The following is a 19,134-nucleotide window of genomic DNA, read 5'->3' as shown; positions in this document are numbered from 1 at the left end:
ATGTATTTATAGCTAAAAATGTTTAAAATTGAAAACAAAAAGAAGGCAATTATTCTGAATCAATGAAACATGAAATAAATTTGTAGCTCGGTTAATATTGTATAGGATTAAGAGAATAACTTACAAAAATAATCAAAATTTGATCTCAAATTACTAACAATAATGAAATATTCTGCAATTTATATTATAAATAAATTATAATTTATAAATTATTAATATTTATTTATTGATATTATTTTATATTTAACTATGATAAAATTTCTCATAGAAAAAATATAATTATCTGCCAAATTCAGAATCTTGCGACACCCCAATAAGAATGAAGTTATTTGAATAATTTTGAAATCGAGTTGTTTACATACAATGTAAATATCCTGTTACATCGTTTACAAAATATTTAATGATAGTAAAAACAGCGAGTAAAGTACTAAAGTTTTAATTGGTATCTTTATAGAAGACGTATTCAAACATTAAACCATGTTTACAGAAATATTTAACCAGGTGTATCAATATTTTGCATATCAATCATCGACATTTTTGGTAAGACGGAAAGTCGTAATTTTGAATGATTATAGTAGATAGGAAGAAAGATATCAAAATGTTAATTAAAAACTTAGTAAATTTAGCTTGTAGTGGATAACGATTTTATAAAGTTTGAATTTCGGTTTATTGAAGGTTTATAACTCGTCGAAAATACGTTGGATTATATAAATAATTAATAAGCTTAACATTCTCTTTACAATATATAATCGTCTTTCCTTTTCGAAGGTGTTAGTTTAAATCTCTCCCCGATATTCCTATATTTTGAATTGATTGACTGTTCAAGCCTTTTCGATACTTCATTCTAATTTCGTGTTAAGACAATAAAGTGTTGGTACTTAATTAAAATTGTTTTAAATACATTTTAAGGTATCACGTGTAATTGTTTTTTTTTTTTTTTGTTCTATCAGAACATGTTTTAAACAAAAAATTCAAGATAATATATACTCATCACTTAAATATAATTAGTTAAGAAAAGACAATATTGAATAATTACATAACTAGAAAAAAAATTAAATTTTAACAAAATATTTATACAAACATGTACCTATAATATAAATATAAATATATATATATATATATGTTTTCACATACTTTTTTAATCGGAATAATTTAATAATATTATAACAAATTTTATAACTAAATCACAACTTTAAATGCAAATGCGTGTTATGGTGTGTTTAAATAAAATGTATGATACATTTTTTTTTTTATATATTTTATCAGTGAAATCCAGATCGAAACCTATTAAACAAGTACCTTTTAGTGAAAAGTGTTTATTTAATTTAATACGAATTTATATTCGTCAGCACTCTGTTCCAGTCGAACAAGTATTTTCTTTTGAGAGATTTATTACGTATTTCGCTAAAGGACATGCTTTTTAGATACATCATTTTAAACAATTACATTTTTTAAATGGAAATCACAAAAACTAATTTAAATTCAAACCTCTCATAAAATGTTATTAATTAATAATTTAAAATAGCAAGTCTGTACAATAATTTAATACGTGAAATAATACATAATATTATCAAAAAATATTTAGAAACACAAATTTAATAATAAAATGGGACAATTTTTGTACGATGTAAATAATTATAATATTCATGAACGACAAGATTTGTAATTGATGTGTTGCGTTTGAATATTTAAATTATGAACTAATTATAGTGTTTCGTATAAAACATAATATTTATATACAGAAATAATTCGCAAATTGTATACGATTAAGAGAAATGTCGTCGCTGAATCATAACGTTATTTTGAATGTAAAATATGGATCGAGCAAAGTATTTTCGCGATAATGCATCATGCACACGCGACAAAAACACCGAACGAGTACCTACCTATCTAGGTTTACAGGAACGCTTACCTACTTAAGACGTTGTCAAAAAAAAAAAATCGTCTACTGCGGGTAAGTCGGGAAGGAGACGAGTGGCCCGGAAAAATCGTTTTTCCCAAAACCGAAACCCTTTTGTGTTACGGGCGGGTTTACACGGTTTGTAAACATTATAGTACCTACTGTGTTATAGGTACGACAACTACACTTTATCCGTCAGAACGAATCCTTTGTGCAATCCGAGACCAAAGGGATTTGATTGATACCGCCGCCGATGCAACATAGTGTCGCGCAGATTGAACAACAACGGTCGTGCCATTCGCGCCGAGCAAATTAATATTAATAATATACCGTTGCGTTGCAGTTGTGTGTGTTTAACGTAGTTATATACATAGGTCGGAACAGATTGGAACCGTTTGTTCTCCTCGTCGGGGTTTTACTCGCTGCAATAATGTACACGGTAAACCAGATGGATTTGGGTGCGAAACCGGGACCGACGGTTGAAACAATATTTTTACTCGTCCGGATTTAAATCGTTCTCCGTACATTAAATTCAAATCGCTGTTATTGTATAATCACAGTGGTTCAAAACGATTATTGCGATCAAATAAACAACAATAACGGAATTACGTTGAAACAAAGCGGGTTTAATGGGTGAGGCGGCTGCTAATATACCCACACTATCGTCACTCGTCCCTTGTATCCGAAACTGAGGTAGACGCGGTGTAATTAACTCGCAACTAAAATAATATTATGAAACGCACGATTTATTTATTTTTTTTCAAAAGTCGTATTATAATATATTCGCGAATTCAGAACGATTTTTCATTTGTGATGTTTTAGAATTAGCATAATATTTTTCGTCGGCGCGAAAGTGATATTGCCCATTATTGTTGGGGATTTAAATCGGTTTAAATGCAATATCAACAATTGAGGATAATATTATTATCGAATGGTACCAAACAACGCTGACCATGTTCATGTAATAATAATATTACAGAGTGTCGGATGTTGGAAAATATGTATGAATATTATTGTTTAATACAGGGTGAATCTATTCAACGTAAGACACTTAATATTTTAAAAACTTTTACCATTTTAGCAAAAAATATATTTTTTTTTTTTTTTCATAAAAAGTTACGAAGTCGTTGCAAAAGGAATTTTTTAAGAAGAAAAGTGGTTTTTATTATTTATATAGTTATTATCTTTTTTTCTTAATATTTTTTATGGCAATATACCTATGCATAATTATTTTTCCCAAGTAAGATATTGTTTTGCATGTTTTTTTTCTTTTAATTTATATAAAAATTGTATTTTGAATAAGTTGTTTATGAATTATAAATACTTTAAGTAATTACAAGCCAAGAACAGTCGTTTAAATCATAAATGTTTTACTTTTAACAGAACATTCCGTACTCTGAGATAAAAAGTTTATTATAATAGGTATATGCAGTGGCTTAATTCTATGGGACTACGATTTTTACGACGAACAGATCGCTCATAGTGTTACACAAACGTTTTATAACATAATACGCACGCGAGTTGGAATATTTCAGATACTATATTTTACGTGAATACAAGTAAATGCAAAATTAGCTAATATAAATGAATAATTGGTGACATTTTACGCTGGTGAAGATAATTAAAAAGTTTACTGACAACATAATTTAAAATATTTATATTTATGTATAAACAGACATCAACATGTACAAAGGGCAAAATATTTAGGTACAAGAATTGTGAAAAATGTGTAAATGTGTTGTTAATATTGTTGTTTTTATAAATAAATCTAAATGTTTCTCATCAAAATTCTAGTGCCTCTTTATTATATCTCGGCAGGTGGTCCGCCGGTCTACATAATATTACATAATAATAAACGAATCCGCCCGGCACAGTATACGTATTGACTGTAGACAATTATAAAATGTAATATTACAGCGTACTATGAATTTTGCGACAGTGACGAATGCAAATATAATTATTATTACAGCTGTAAGTGAACATTACGGATGTTTATTATTATTTATTTTTTAATTTTAACATATTTTTTGTCGACAGTTTTAGTTTGATTTTTTTTTTTTTTTTATATATACCTCATTCTCATTCCTTTTTGTCTTGACGCGAAGTCTCTGTCAATACATACTGCACTCTCACCGGACATATTGCTGTCTTTTCGCATTAACAGACTTACATTTTTGACATTCAGAACCTTTTTTTTGTCTTCTTTACCGCCGACGTAATTCGTTTTTCTAAATCCAAGATGAACTGTTTCAAATTATTCCCTCACGTCTCACCTAGTCATTCCGTAACGTATTTATAGCTAGGCAGGTTAGTTAGAAGAAATACAACGTACACAATTTGCAATTAGATTACTATACGACAAAAATATATCTGTGGGATTTACACAGAACATTTTTCAGATTATTTCACCGACGAAAATATGTGTATATTTATTGGGGAAATATTGTGAAGTGGATATGATTTCATGTGTGATTTTTAAAGTACATTTTTGATACGATCACATATATTATATAACTACTTACATTAGATGTTTTGTAAAGTATTATTTACACTTCACGTGTAAAGATAATCACGTAATCTCCAAAACACGTGTTTTCAAGACTTGAGAACATGAAAAAATACTTTCAAAGTAATAGGTACGTGTCAGAATTCGAGTTCTTAAAGTAAATTTACTCGCGTTATTAACTTTCTTAAGCGTGATGGTAATTATTCACATAGACCAATATTTTCCAAACGATAAAACTTTACAATATTGTCCATGGATATTTCAGACCAACTGATAAAAACACATACATTTTTTTTTCTAATTTAATCACAGTACATAAAATGTTGAAAAATATATGAAGGCATGTGAATAATTCAAATTTAAGATATTCAGGTAAATAAATTTATAGTATGCTTAGTTTTCATTAGAATACTTAACGATTTAAATAGTTCATTAGCTGTTATTCTCGGAAACGTATGACTTTTTTTAAATATCTAAAGAGTAATGAAAATGCTTTTGTAATTGAAAACATATTTCAAAAAAATATAAATCTAATTGATACATTTTTACATTACATTTTTCAATATTTTAAAATCATTTTTAACAATTTGCTTTATTTGAAAAGAAAAATATGAGTTTTTTGTTAATAATTTAGGTCAAATTATATTAATTTTATTTAAAAAAAAATATATTTGTTATTTTTAAATAGAAAAAGTTGACATTAATTTTCATAAAAAAGAATTTTACTGTTATTTTTTTTTCTTCGTTGTTTATTATTTAGTGTAAACATTTTATTTAAGAAACGAAATTTATTACAATTAATTATAAGTTTTATTTTTATGACTTTAATATTATTTGAGACATTTTTAGCATGGTTATATAATATTCATATTACGTTTTTTTATGTCATCGACTTCTGATATGATCATTATACTTATTGGTTGCCTACGATAGATCTAATAAAAAAATGATTGGACAGTGAACATGCGTTGTGTAAATCATAAGTAAGATAAAGATTGAGCTTGACAAAAATTTACACAATACGTGTCACTAAAAAGTCTGATGTATGAGAAAAGTTAGGCAAATATAATTATATTTTAAAGTTTTGATATAAAATTATAAAGATATATAAGAGTTGATTATAAAGTGCAGACACGAATATCGCAAGAAATTGTCCAAAATATATAAAACAGTACAAATATATTTGGCATATATAAAAGCTCTAATTAGAATTCTTTACGTGTTTAGTAAATATTATTTATAAACGTTTTACTTTTCGTATTTCACTCCTAACTTTATGGAGTTGGCCACCTTTATCATACGCATTCATCTAGATTTTGTTTTTTTTTTAAGTTTTGATCATTGAAACGTGCCGTTATTATTTTTAATGTTCATAAGTTATATTGTATACCTCCGCTAAACATTATAAAATTATTATTACATCACATTATTGTACTTGCATAATATCAAAACACATAATAACGATACTTAATTATTAACGGGTTCTCACAAATTCGATTCAAACACTATACATAGACAAATACTAACAGACTGTCTAGAGAATAGGACCGAGAAGGCGATATTCAAACACATTATTATACCCTGTAAACACAGGGACGTATAATATTGTTACGCAACTGTGATCGGAAACAAATCGGAAATACCTTGCAGGACAACTGCTATAGCATTGTAATGTATTAACTATAAATTATACAATGTGCGTTTAATCGGACGGACGATTTGCGTCGGGTCAGATCTGTAACTGCCACGCAATCATTGTCGTCCTGCCGATAGTTATGGCCGATGAGCTGTGCAAGGTATTCGACTATACCTATTACACGATAATTGTTTCGACGATAATACTATTATTGAAACGCTGACGTTGTTCGACCGCGTAGACGCGAGGGAAAAGTTATTATGTTATTTGAAAACGTACGATTTCTAATAACTGAATTTACTAAAATTGCAAGTGGTCGACGGATTAGGAATCGCGAAATCTATATCGCAGTACCGCGTCGTCCGAACGATAAAGCTCTATGTTCAATGATCCGCCAACGGGGAGAGATTAATAATATTAATAATCATATTATAATCGTTACACGAATGCCGTAGAAATTTATTCGACTGTATACGCATTGAGAAATTATAGGCACACGATTGAATGTTTTATGGAAATAGATTTTGTTGATTGAGCTTATAAGTCGTTATTGCATTAGATTACGACATTGAGAATTTCTAACAAATAAATTATAAATAATGTTTTTCCTGAAATATGTTCTAAACATATACAAGTGGTTTGAAAACAATAACAGATTAAAAAAAAAAAAAAAACTATTGTTTTCCTAGCTACTACACCTGATTTGAACAAGAGTATAATATTTATTATTCAGATGAAAAATATGCTTATCTCAATCATTATAGATATCATTTCAGTAAGTGGCAACAAGTATATATTCTATTAAATCCAGATTTGCGATAACATCATTATACATTTATTTGGAACAATTTTACAAAGGTTACAGTATTTACTCGCAGAGAGAAAAAGAGGTACCGATGCAATCATACAAAGTCGGCCGAAAAAAAAATCGGAAAAGGAAAGTAAAAACATTTCTATGTGAAATGAATACGAAATCAAGAAGAACGACTTTTGATTATTTCATTTTAGTTATCTATAAAAAATAAATAAATATGTATTTGCTCTGAAGTGGTTATAGTGATTAGGGTTGGGGATATAAAGCTCTGCGGGCACAAGTACGCCCATCACGTCGTCGGTCGACAATAAAACGATAATATGGTGACGTCGTTCGGTCGGACGAAAAGCAAAAGAAAACTACTAGTTTCTTGGGTATATATTATTATTAGAACATTCATCTTCATATTATTATCATCGGTATTCCCCATAGAGAATACAACATAATATTATGTCGTTATATATTATTCGTCGTATACTAACTAAATTCGGTTGAAAATATTATCATTGGTAGGTATACACTCAAATCTCAAGAGATTTGCGTATGAAAAAAATAACCTACGGAACCTATTGATATTGAAAGTTAAGCAAATAGTGTCGTGATAATATTGGTTTCAATAAATTTTGATCAATAGTTATAAAAGATATAGATACTAATTTATATTCATAAAATAACGGAAATTATCCATAATAATAACAGTAGTTACACAATCCGTACATAATTAAATCGGATATTTATGAATTTATGATTAGATCTTGAAAAACTCACAAAAATTACTTAATAGTTATGGTATATCGATAAACTAATATATGTATATTATTTTTGAACTTAAAAATTATTCTAAAAAACTTAAAAAATAATTGAAAGTATTACCATTTATATTTATGTATTTTACTCTGTCCATTACCATCGCAAGCCACATACTATCACGACTGAGACGTTCAAGTGGTCTGATTTAGTTTTAAATTATTTACATTTTTAATTATAAGCTATTTTGCAGTTTATGTATTACCAAGAGTAAAATATTTTTTTTTGAAAAATAACTATTATGAAACTATGAAACGATAGTTGCTTATTATTTGCGATCGTCTTATAACTAAATATAATACAGATAAAAACTTTACTGTCAGTGCAACATTTTATTGGCGTAATTCATGCATATTATATTATTTATTTTATTATATTTTTCTATATTTTGATAAAATTCACGCGTTTTAAATTTATCAAAGCAAAACTGTAATAAACTAATAAAATATTATTTCTGAATTCAAAAAAAAAAAAATATTGTAAATAGATATGAAAAATATTGAAATAAAATTTAGAACTTAAAATTAAGTGTAAATTACACTAAAAATAATAAAATGCTCTAAAAAATTAAAGCGAAATGTCAAATAAATTAAAAACGAAAAAAACTTAAATTTTATAATATTTTCACTTAACAATAAATAAAAAAGACCTAATAAAAATATTATTATCGTGGAACAACTATGAAACATACAATTTTCGTATTTTTAGTATGTGTTTAGTGTTCGTCTTAAAACTAAATATATTATGATGAAATCTTTTATATCAATATAATATTTTATTGATGTAATTCATGCATTTTAAATTAATTTTTCATAATAAAACTATAATAAACTTATACGATATATTTTCTGGACTCATAAATAATATTTTATAGGTAACTGTAAAAATATTGAAATACAACTTAAAATTACGAATATTCTATGTAAAATTTCTTAAAAACTGTTTTCTAGTTTTCTACAGCATATAGACAAAAAAGTAAAAAAAAAAAAAATTAAACCTAAAATAGTATAATACACTAAGTTAAAAATATGTAAAATAGATTTTTTACAAAACAAACACCATAAAGTTATGAAACAAAAAATATTCCTACCTACACATATTTGCGTAGAACTAAATAATATAATATTAACGAATATGTCGATGCAATATTTTTTTTTCGACATATTTCGTAAGTTTTCAAGTACCAATTAAATAAATGACGAACATAGATTATTTTTTTTTGGATTTATTTAAATTGTATTTCAATTTTATCATTGGAATTAAAAAAAAAAAAAAAAAAATTGTTCATCATTTTATTTAAGAGAAGTATTAATAAATAAGTTGCTATACTTGCCATTGTGTTATATGAAGATGACTGGACGCTTCGAGATGATGATTTTTGGAACGAACAATATTTATGACAAAAAAAATGAACGATTCAAATAAAATTTAAAAAGAAAAAAAAAAAAAAAAAAAAAAAGAAAAAGAAAAAGAAAAAAAAAATGATTATAAGTTTATTTCGTGTATCTGCACAATAGTATTGTAAGACATACACGAATAAACTAAACCGATGTTAGAATTCAGCAGGATATCCGGTGCCCTGGAGTCCACATCTCCAAACGCTAAACGATAGTGTCGCTGTGTCGCTTAGCTCACGGACCACGACTGCAGAGAACCCAGAGGGCGGCGTTTGTGATGTACACACGCGCGGAAGGATCAAGTCGTCCTGTTTCTAATACGTGGGCGTCAATTATTTTCCGGATTCGCGCCGAAAGCGTGACGGTAAAAGTTTGTATTATTACGCTCGCGCGGGCCACCGCCTGCTACAACTACACAAGCCTCGGTGATCCGAAACTACTATAATAATTATTGTCAACCGGAGATGAAAAACCACAGCGCAGTTTGAATTTAAACAAAGCAAACGATTTTTTTTTTTTTTTTTTTTTTTTTAAACGTCAAACAATATTAAATTAAATTATATGCTTACTATCATATAGGAACATGGCGTGATCTAAGTAATTACCCACTGACGCGATCTATTTATGAAGAATTTATATGACTACTGAAAATATTATAATACCTACCTATATGTATATACTTTATGGTGTTGACGAAAATAATATTAATTCAAACGTGGAGTCAACTGCAAGGACATAAAGTATAACAAAAAGAATATTAATTCATTAAAATAGTGTAATTTAAAAGTTATTCGCGTCAATAAAAAAAAAACTTATAAAATTCAAAATAAAAAAAAAATTGATTTGCACATTTTCTGTAGACTAATTTGCAATTATTTGCATTGCAATTCGTTTTGAAAAATATTACCTTAGATTGTTTAAAAAAAAAATCAGGCAAAGCGAGGGACTATGATAAGTTTGCCTCTTAAAATGGCTTATAGCTTTCGATAATGTAATAACTTATTTTCTTAAAAACCAATTTGCAATTGATTTAAAAATATTGGCATATTATATTTTATACCAGCGTTTTTTAAACTGTGTTCCACGGAACCCCAGGATACCGTGAAGCTTAAGTAATTTTTTTCATAATTTTCATGAAAATTACTTTAAAATATTTAGCTAAAGATCAGTAGTACCTAGTGGAGAAAAAAATGTTTTTATATTAAATAATAATAATGTACCTACATATAGTATAAACTCTATATTATATGAAATAATTAAAATTTTTATTGTAAATATAAGCTAAAATAAAATAAAATAGGGACTTCACGATAAAAGTGGACATCAAACAGGGTTCCACGGATAAAAATGTTTAAGAAACACTGTTTTACACAAATATATTCAATAAATAATATATTGTAACATTATTCACAATAAGTTATTATTGTTATAATTAGGTATGTACAGATTTTTAGAATAATTGCAGTAGATTACAGTACTCAATCAACTTACCTACATAGTCTTACTATTTGTATTTCAAATAAAATTTAAATATAAATTAAGAATTATTGATATTTTAATTTGGTTTTAAATATTGATTTTTTAACTTTTGTATTGTATATATTATTATTTCGGTTATTGTTTTAATTACCTATTGTTGTACTGTAAAATAATATAATAACTATATAATATAATACATAGGTATTACACATTAGATCTATGTACCTTTACACAAAATTTTGTATTTTCACCTGTACAACAACTTTACGTATATTTTGATGACGTGTTGCACTCAATTTGTTAAGGAAAATGGAAAGGTATTTTTAATAAAATTTTTGACAAAAAAAATTAAGTTTCAAGCCACCCTGCATACATCTAGGTGCTATTGTTAAATGCATAAGAGCATTGCTTTATCTTCTCCTTAACACTTGCACGGGCACAATAACATACACATTCAAACGATACCCAACTCACCGAGATATTGCTATATCCGCTTTTTGCAATGCTATTTTAGACGCCCTGTGCGCTGCGTTCACAGAGGCCTCGATCCGTTCCTTGAGCTTGGCCGACCTCATCAGGAAATAGTGTTTTTTCTTTTGAGATGTAATCAATACATTGTTCTTGTATTTGCCCTCTTCTTTCGTGCCGTCCTTGAACGTAGTCACACCATAACCATATTTCTTGTTGGCGAACCACTCGCCCTCATATTTAAGCCCGTCTGTTCTCTCGGCGATTCCATATCCAGATCTCTTGTCATTTTTCCACTCACCGACGTACGTTTCCGTTGTGTTCACGTCCATATGTTCGTCCTAAATTTAAAAACAAATATATTTCATTAAAAAAAAAAAAACACAATTTTAATTCCCCCCCTTCATCAGATGTTTCCCCCCCCCCTTCATCAGATGTCACTGCAACCCGTAAAAATTTAGTCACCACACAGACACACAGACATCGATATCGCCACCACGTACCTCAACGATGAAGCTAGCGTTGGAGTCAGTGTTATAGGACTCGCCCATCGCGGACTGAGATGATCCAGTGCTGATCCATGAAGTACATGACGCCGTGCTCCTAATGCTTCCCGAAACTTTCTTCTCCAGCTCGCCAGTGCTTCTTTGTTTTCGCATTTTGAAACCCTTGACAGAAGTTACAATTCGGGACGTATCAGTTAAGTTCATGTAAAAAGTATTATTTAATTCACAAGGCACCACTAATGGTAGGTAGTAAATAAGAGGTGAAGTTAGATCAATGAATAAGGGTAAACAGAATATATAGAAAACGCATCGAGAGTTAAATAAAAATATTTTAGTACTATTTGAGATTATAACTCACAACTCAACGAGTCGTGTGATATCCTATACAGACGTACAACCACAAAGTCACATCTATCATATCGACTATAACTCGAATACCTATTGGTGATATTTGTAAATCGAAAAGCATCGCATAATATTAAACAGCTGTCAGTGTATTATACCTTACAGTTTATACTATGTTAAATTTCGACTTCATATAATTAAGACCGGAAGCCACCAATTTCATATCTCGAGCAAAATAGATACGCTGTTAAACAAATATTTTACACAATTGATTACATTCTGATAAAGCAAACGTCGATAATTTGTAAATATTTGTTTTCCCTCAATGATTGACGATGTACGTTTAGAATATCAACCAATAAAACAATTAAGTAACAATTGAATAAAGTTTAACTAGTTTTGTTAGTTTTAAACAAATATATATATAACTGGTTTAATAAATATTGATTCATACACATACAAAACTGTTTTCACTGAATTATTTTCAAAAAATAGTAAATAAACGACTTTTGGCGTTTTAGATATAAGCATCTAATTTTAAACTTACCCACTCCATTTAAACTAACAACCATATTAATTATTATCGAACAAAGGAAAAATCTAACGATATATTTTTCTAGTCTCTGGACTCAGCAGAATTATATAAGTATATCCAATAAAAAAAAAAAATACGAGTGTATTTAACTATTAAAAATAGTAAAGCATATAATCGATATCTGTAACTAAATAATATAAGGGTATTGATTTATAATTATTTATGAATATAAAACAATTTATTTTATGTATTATATTACATACATAATTTAAATACTAAAAAATATCTTCAACTGTATTTATTTGTTTTTAATAAAATATATAAACAATATTATTTATAACGAGTAATATCACACGAACACCGTAACGTAGGCATAATGAGTTTTCCCAATAACACCACTATTTTTTTTGCATGGAATTCAATTAATTGAAATATGTGATAATAATATGTGAAACAAATTAATAAACCAATAAGACAATGATTGTCGTAGGATTGAAATAGTTTTGAAATGTAAAATTATCTAAAATTATCTAAAATTTATATTTTTAATGATAAATCAACCATAACGGAATCAATAGTTTTATATAATTATGCGATAAAATTATCAAGGTTAAATGTATTTAATAATCACATAAACCTTTTCATTGGAGGATTTAAAGTGATTTAGTTATTAAGACAAGCGCCCCGATAAAATAGTTTTTTTTTCTAGAGTTGCAGGATGATGCCAAAAAATAAATTTCATCTAAGACTTTGAGACAATCAACAAGTCGACGTATAGCAGTATAAATAGAAAACATACATCAAGTTTAGTTCATTATGCACTTATGTGTGTAATGGGTCTAAAATTAAATATTTTAAAATAGGCCCATACAAGTAATGTTCAACTGTTATAGCTATATAACTTCGATACAATCAAATTTAAGAATTGAGCCATGAGAATGTATTAGTACATTGTACAAGAAAAAAATAATTAATGAAACTGGATTTAATTATCATCGCCCGCGATGACATTTATGATGCTAGAACCAATTAATATATTTGTGGACATCGATAAGATTAAACGACGTAAAAATTTTAACCACAACTACACAACTGATGAATATAATATTGTGTGGAGTAAATGTAATCTAAATATTTTAATTTAGTCATCCAGTAATCTGTAAGGAGTGAAAAGGGTATTGACGTACGTGGTCGAATAACATAATAATATTTATAAGTTAGTCATTCGTATAATGTTTTATTATGTTCGTTACGTGTAAAAAGCTTATGAATAATATTTTAATACGTGTACACTGTACATTCGATATGGGGAAAAAATATAGTAGCACAAAAGTCGATTGGACTTCCCACGAAACAGTATTTAGTTCAAAATTACTTTTGTTGTAAAAATTGAATAATAAATGAGATAGGTACTCCAATTCAATGAACATTTTTACTCGAGTCCTGCGTTCCGAAAACAAGTTAAATTCAATCGTTAATATAATCCAAAAAAAATAAAATATTATAAAAACAAAGAATTTTTTCGGTCAGAGTACACAGAATTTATCACGCGAAAAAAACAATATCTGAAAAAATGGTAATAATGTAATGTAATTTATTTAACGCAATTTTTAATCTAACAAAATATATCCGAGAGTAAAATGTTAACCAGTTAACCATACATGTTTATAATTTGTTCGATGGTTATACCTCATGACAAATTAATTAATGTCACATACAAATGTGAAATACAGTAAAAGAAAAAACTATTTTATTTCAATTGTGAAATGAAAATGAAGAATTTGGGTATTAAAAACATAATTACATTTCGCTGGACATCTGTGTATATTATTATTGTACGTTTTAGATTAAAATGTAATAAGAAAAGAAACGTTATTACACTATTTTAAAACGAAAACATATTATACATAACCTATGATTGCATAAAAAATTATTTTTAGCTCAAACATTACAACAAAGGAAGTGCCCTAATATATCCGTCTATACATGACATAAATAATAAAATAGTTAAAGTACTAAATGTACATTAAAGCTGCTATAAGTGCAGGTTTGTTTTATAATTATAAAAAACGATATTTTACTTAACTTTCTTTGCGTAGGAATGTATTTTTATCTGTTCTGCAGTATATAAGATCTAAAAACTATAATTTCATCTTCTAGAATAAGATTTTCCTTTATTCAATAAAAATATTTTTATTTTATTTTTATGACGTAACATAAAAAAATGAAAAATATATATCGTTTTTAAATCTAATTGTCTTACATCTCAGTATTTTTTAATAAAAACATCTGATAAATTGTTAAAGAAAAAAACGAAATTTCAATAAAAGATTGTTTATTTATTTATTCATTTTTGTTGTTGTTTTGTCCAAGTTTTAATGTGTCTGCACAGATAATGAAATATGAAATGTCGTTACTTAATCATATGAGAACCGTTAACGAGTGTTTGTCATCCACGATACATTACACGACATAATACTATTCGATACAATTAAAAACAATTTTAATTACGACGTAACCGTCGTGAACATATTTCTAATTGATTCTATTCACGCATTGATAGTAATTATTGTAGTACAAATTATTGTAATTTAATCTTTGGGTAAGGTCACCAATGTGTTTTGTTAAAAATACGATCAACCCTCTTCGTAAAAAAAAAAAATAAAAAACCAAGCCCATTGTTCACCATTACGGCCAAGCTAATTGTTACACGGCCGTACCGATAGTTTTGAGACTGTCGCGGGATCAATATTGTTGAATCGAGTAGGTAAATTTTTAAAAGTTCGGCGCCATCACCGCGGATCCGTCAAAACAAAATCGTTAAACTTTTTATTTTTAGTAGGACCAAAGTCAAAAACTGCAGACAAACAAACCATAAAGTTTGGTCGAAAAAAACAATCGATTATTTCGGGGGAACTTCGTCGGGTGTACCGCGGATATATCTTCCACTGACACATTGTCGTGGACGCAACGACGATGGACATAATATTATTATTATCACTGTCGTCTATATGACACGATTATATAATATAAACGAGGGTCCCGTGATAGACGACGCGTCAGAAAGACGGGTGTTAGATATACGATAATCACGCCGACGCCTGGATACATATTGGTTTAAATCTACTCTCTTATAACGTACATAATCGCATATATAGTGTTGTATTATAATAATATTATTAATATTATTATTATCATATTATGCAACGCGTCATATCGTCAATCCCAGAAGTCGAAATCGATCAATCCCGCGTACGTTGAAAATTATTAACTGCACCACGATGATGACGATGACGGTATACTAATAATAATAATAGTAATATATCGGAGTTGAGATTTCGTCGAATTCAAATTATTGTTTTTGCGGTTGTGAAAAAAGTGCACTAACAATAGAACACCTATTTTTCGACTTTTTTGTAGAAACTCTCACAACTATAGGTGCACCACACGTCGTCATATACCATTTCATGATAATAGAATTTGAAATTATTGAACGTTGAAGCATTAACAATATAAACAATCGATAAATATAACGTAATATTTCGACGGTAAATAACAGGGTAATGAATGTGAAATTTATTACGCTTTTAGAAAAACTTATATAATCAAACAAACGGAAAAAAAAACAACAACAGTGGCAATGTATAATGCATTGTATGGAAGGCACAGTGATTTATTCAACTATATATACACATAATATATATATTTAAGTTTTTATCTTGTTAAAAAAGCTTGAGATAATTCGACGTTATTTTCTCAGTATTTATTTAAAAATTATAAGTAAAAAAAATAAATAAAATATCAGTTTAAAATATTTTATGATATTTTTTTTTTTGTTTTTATTTTTTTATTTTTTTTTTGTCCAAATTCGCCTTTTAGGGACGCTAAAATCCCGTCCCGTGTAACCTATAGCAATAACAGCAGCGATGTTATTTATTTTCCATTTAAACTAAAATAATACATATATATGTGGCAAGTTGATGAAATACAATCAAGTCAGCTTTTAAATTACACAAACGCGCAAATAAATAATGTTGTTTTTGCTAAAATGTAAGCGCGGCAATATTATTATACCGATAACGTTTTGCGGTCGTCAAACAATCAATACGTATTTAAACCTAGCAGCGAGTTCGCAATACACGATATAAGACCGGACGCAAATGGTTTTTTTTTATATATATTTGTATTATTATTATTATTATTATTATTATTATTATTATTAAAAACGCGAGGAATCGCGCGGGTCGTACAACAGTGATTGATGGCTATTAATTTGGCAAATCGAACGTCCTAGAAATGGAACGCAGTGTTGAAAATGTGAAGCCAAGAAACACGCCGACGGCCAGCTTGTGTCATGAATTAATCAGGAAGGAGTGACCAATGCCAAGATAAATCTTTAGGCGTTTACGCTGAGTCAGCGGCGGTAGATGACTTAAGTATTACGCTTGACCGACATTCGCGTTAAGGGTTTTTATTCTTCTTTCGATTTCGTTCGGACTCATTAAAAACAGAACAAATCCGATCACAGCACCGCGACTGATTGCTGACTGATTGTTTTCTCGGACGCCAGTATTTTGTGAAGTATTAATCATTATTACTCGATGTGATTAAAATTTGATTTTCCCCGCAACACGATATATAATCGCCTAAACCTGCAGGATCTGTGCAAAAATAATTAAAAATATAAATAGAAACTACCAAATCCATGATGGTCGGAAGTAAAAATGTCATCACTGTCCGAATAAATTAATGTTTAAATTATGTTATAATGTTTATCATATCAATCATCGTGTGACGTTTAAAATTATTGCTATTTTACTGCATTATATAGGTAGTATTTGACATTTATAAACTCATATTAATTTAGTTTGATATTTTAGGTATTGAGCGGAGAGCAAGGAATAAATTGATTTTACAATGAAGTGTTTTTCATTATTATTATTATTATTATTAATTTTTTTTTTTGTCTGTTGTCTCATTTGGGAGCAGTTGATTATCGCCAAGCTTCGATATTAAAGGTACAGTAATTTTTCGGTAAATAAAAATCGGAAACTTGTAATAGTGTGTTTTATAATTGGAAAAAAACTTATCAAAAATAGCAGGTACACAGAAATATTTACACACCACTTTTCGAAAAAATCGATTACGTTTTTTTTTAGAATTCAGAAAGGAAAAATATTAGACACTTGGTATTTTTCACCAAAGTTTTGTATTTACATTTTCTTGACATGTTATTATTTTTAAAACTTTTGATTCCTTTGAGCTATTTGTAATATTAGAAATTGTCGATTTATGTATAGAGAAATGTTGTTTATCACTCAAAAAGCTTGAAAATGTAATACAAAGTCTCTTAGGTATATTTTTTCTTATAGAAGTTGAAAAATATCGAAAATGCGTAGGTAGTCTACATTCTATATACGCGTTCAAATGTTAACAAAATTAAATATTTTAACGAAAAATAGTGACATAAATTAATTAGTGCTAAATATTTTGTTGTAGTTTAAAACATATTTATCTTAGGTACTGAAACATTTTTACAATCCTCATTTACATTTTTATTTTCTAAGCACAATTAAATTTTAATATAAATATAATCTATCCCAAGAAATATAAAATGTAGATCTAAACACTTTGGTCAAAATTGTTTATTTAATGTTTAATGATATATCATTTAATTTAAGCTCAACACACCCATTACAGTGACTTACCAACGGACGAGTTTCGTTCAAAATCAAAATTCACATAGCAGTACACTGCGATATAATTTTATACTACTTTCGATTTGATTTATATTTTAATGGTTTTTCTTTTTATACTTAGATAGATTATTTTTTTTATTAAACATTAAGAGCGGCAGCCCTGGTCATTGGTCTGATAGGGACTTAAATATTATTTCATAGTTATGCAAATAGATTTTTTCAACGGTCAATAATTAAAAACAAAGCACAACTTTAACAAATTAGTATTTTTTTTTATATATATATTTTTGTGAAATTATTTTAAATTTAATTGTTAAATTAATTTTTTTTTTTTAAACATTTTTATTTTTTTAACATAGAATTTTACCTGTAAATGTTAAAATAGTAATATTCAAACCATTTTTACAAATATACCGTTTGTAAATAGATAAATTAATTTTTTTTGGTTGTTATTATTTCCAGATTATTATAGTACTTAACATTTATTTTTTCGTTCCATAACATTATCTAATCATATTTTTTTCATATGGCTCGAATTATTTATACTTTTTACTGTGATATCGAAATGTTTCCTGAATACCATTCCATTTGTGCTATACACATTATTCGCTGCAATTTAAATTTTAAAATTTAATTTATATTATGCAACAAAGAAAACTTGGTTAATATTTGAATAAACACATCATAATATACATTTTAAGAAAATTAAAGAGATGTCAAACGGAAACATACATGAAAAATATAATAGAAACAAAATAAAATCACAAGCTGGTCAAAAATAAATAAATGACTAATCAGTAGTCATAGGCAATTCACTACTATGATCAAGAGTAATTAAATTAAAAGATAAAAATAAAAATGTCTTTCGTTACATCGATCATCGTGGGCAAAATTTAAATTCAATTGATCCACCATAACCGATTTTCTTATTAATAGTGTTGAAATTCTAGCCATACGTGCATATCATTACGTGCATATTACATGGTACATAACATTTCAAACAAACATTTTTAGTATCAAATTCTAACTTATATCACACTAC

The 19,134-nt window shown here is 27.8% G+C and overlaps 1 protein-coding gene across 1 annotated transcript in view; it reads right to left on the bottom strand.

The window, feature by feature from the left end:
- Positions 1–19,134, bottom strand: part of LOC112595360 (junctophilin-2) — a 170,224-nt gene that overhangs the window by 123,750 nt on the left and 27,340 nt on the right. The window contains exons 4-5 of the mRNA XM_025340517.1: positions 11,511–11,675; positions 11,014–11,348 (exon numbers count right to left, since the gene is read on the bottom strand). Coding sequence (XP_025196302.1) covers positions 11,014–11,348; positions 11,511–11,675 — 500 coding nt within the window. The remainder of the gene's footprint in view (positions 1–11,013; positions 11,349–11,510; positions 11,676–19,134) is intronic.

Source organism: Melanaphis sacchari, unplaced genomic scaffold (genome assembly GCF_002803265.2).
Source record: "Melanaphis sacchari strain LSU unplaced genomic scaffold, SCAv2.0 Contig26_pilon_pilon, whole genome shotgun sequence".
In the NCBI taxonomy this organism is placed as follows: Eukaryota; Metazoa; Arthropoda; class Insecta; order Hemiptera; family Aphididae; genus Melanaphis; species Melanaphis sacchari.
This window is presented reverse-complemented; position numbering and strand designations above follow the sequence as displayed.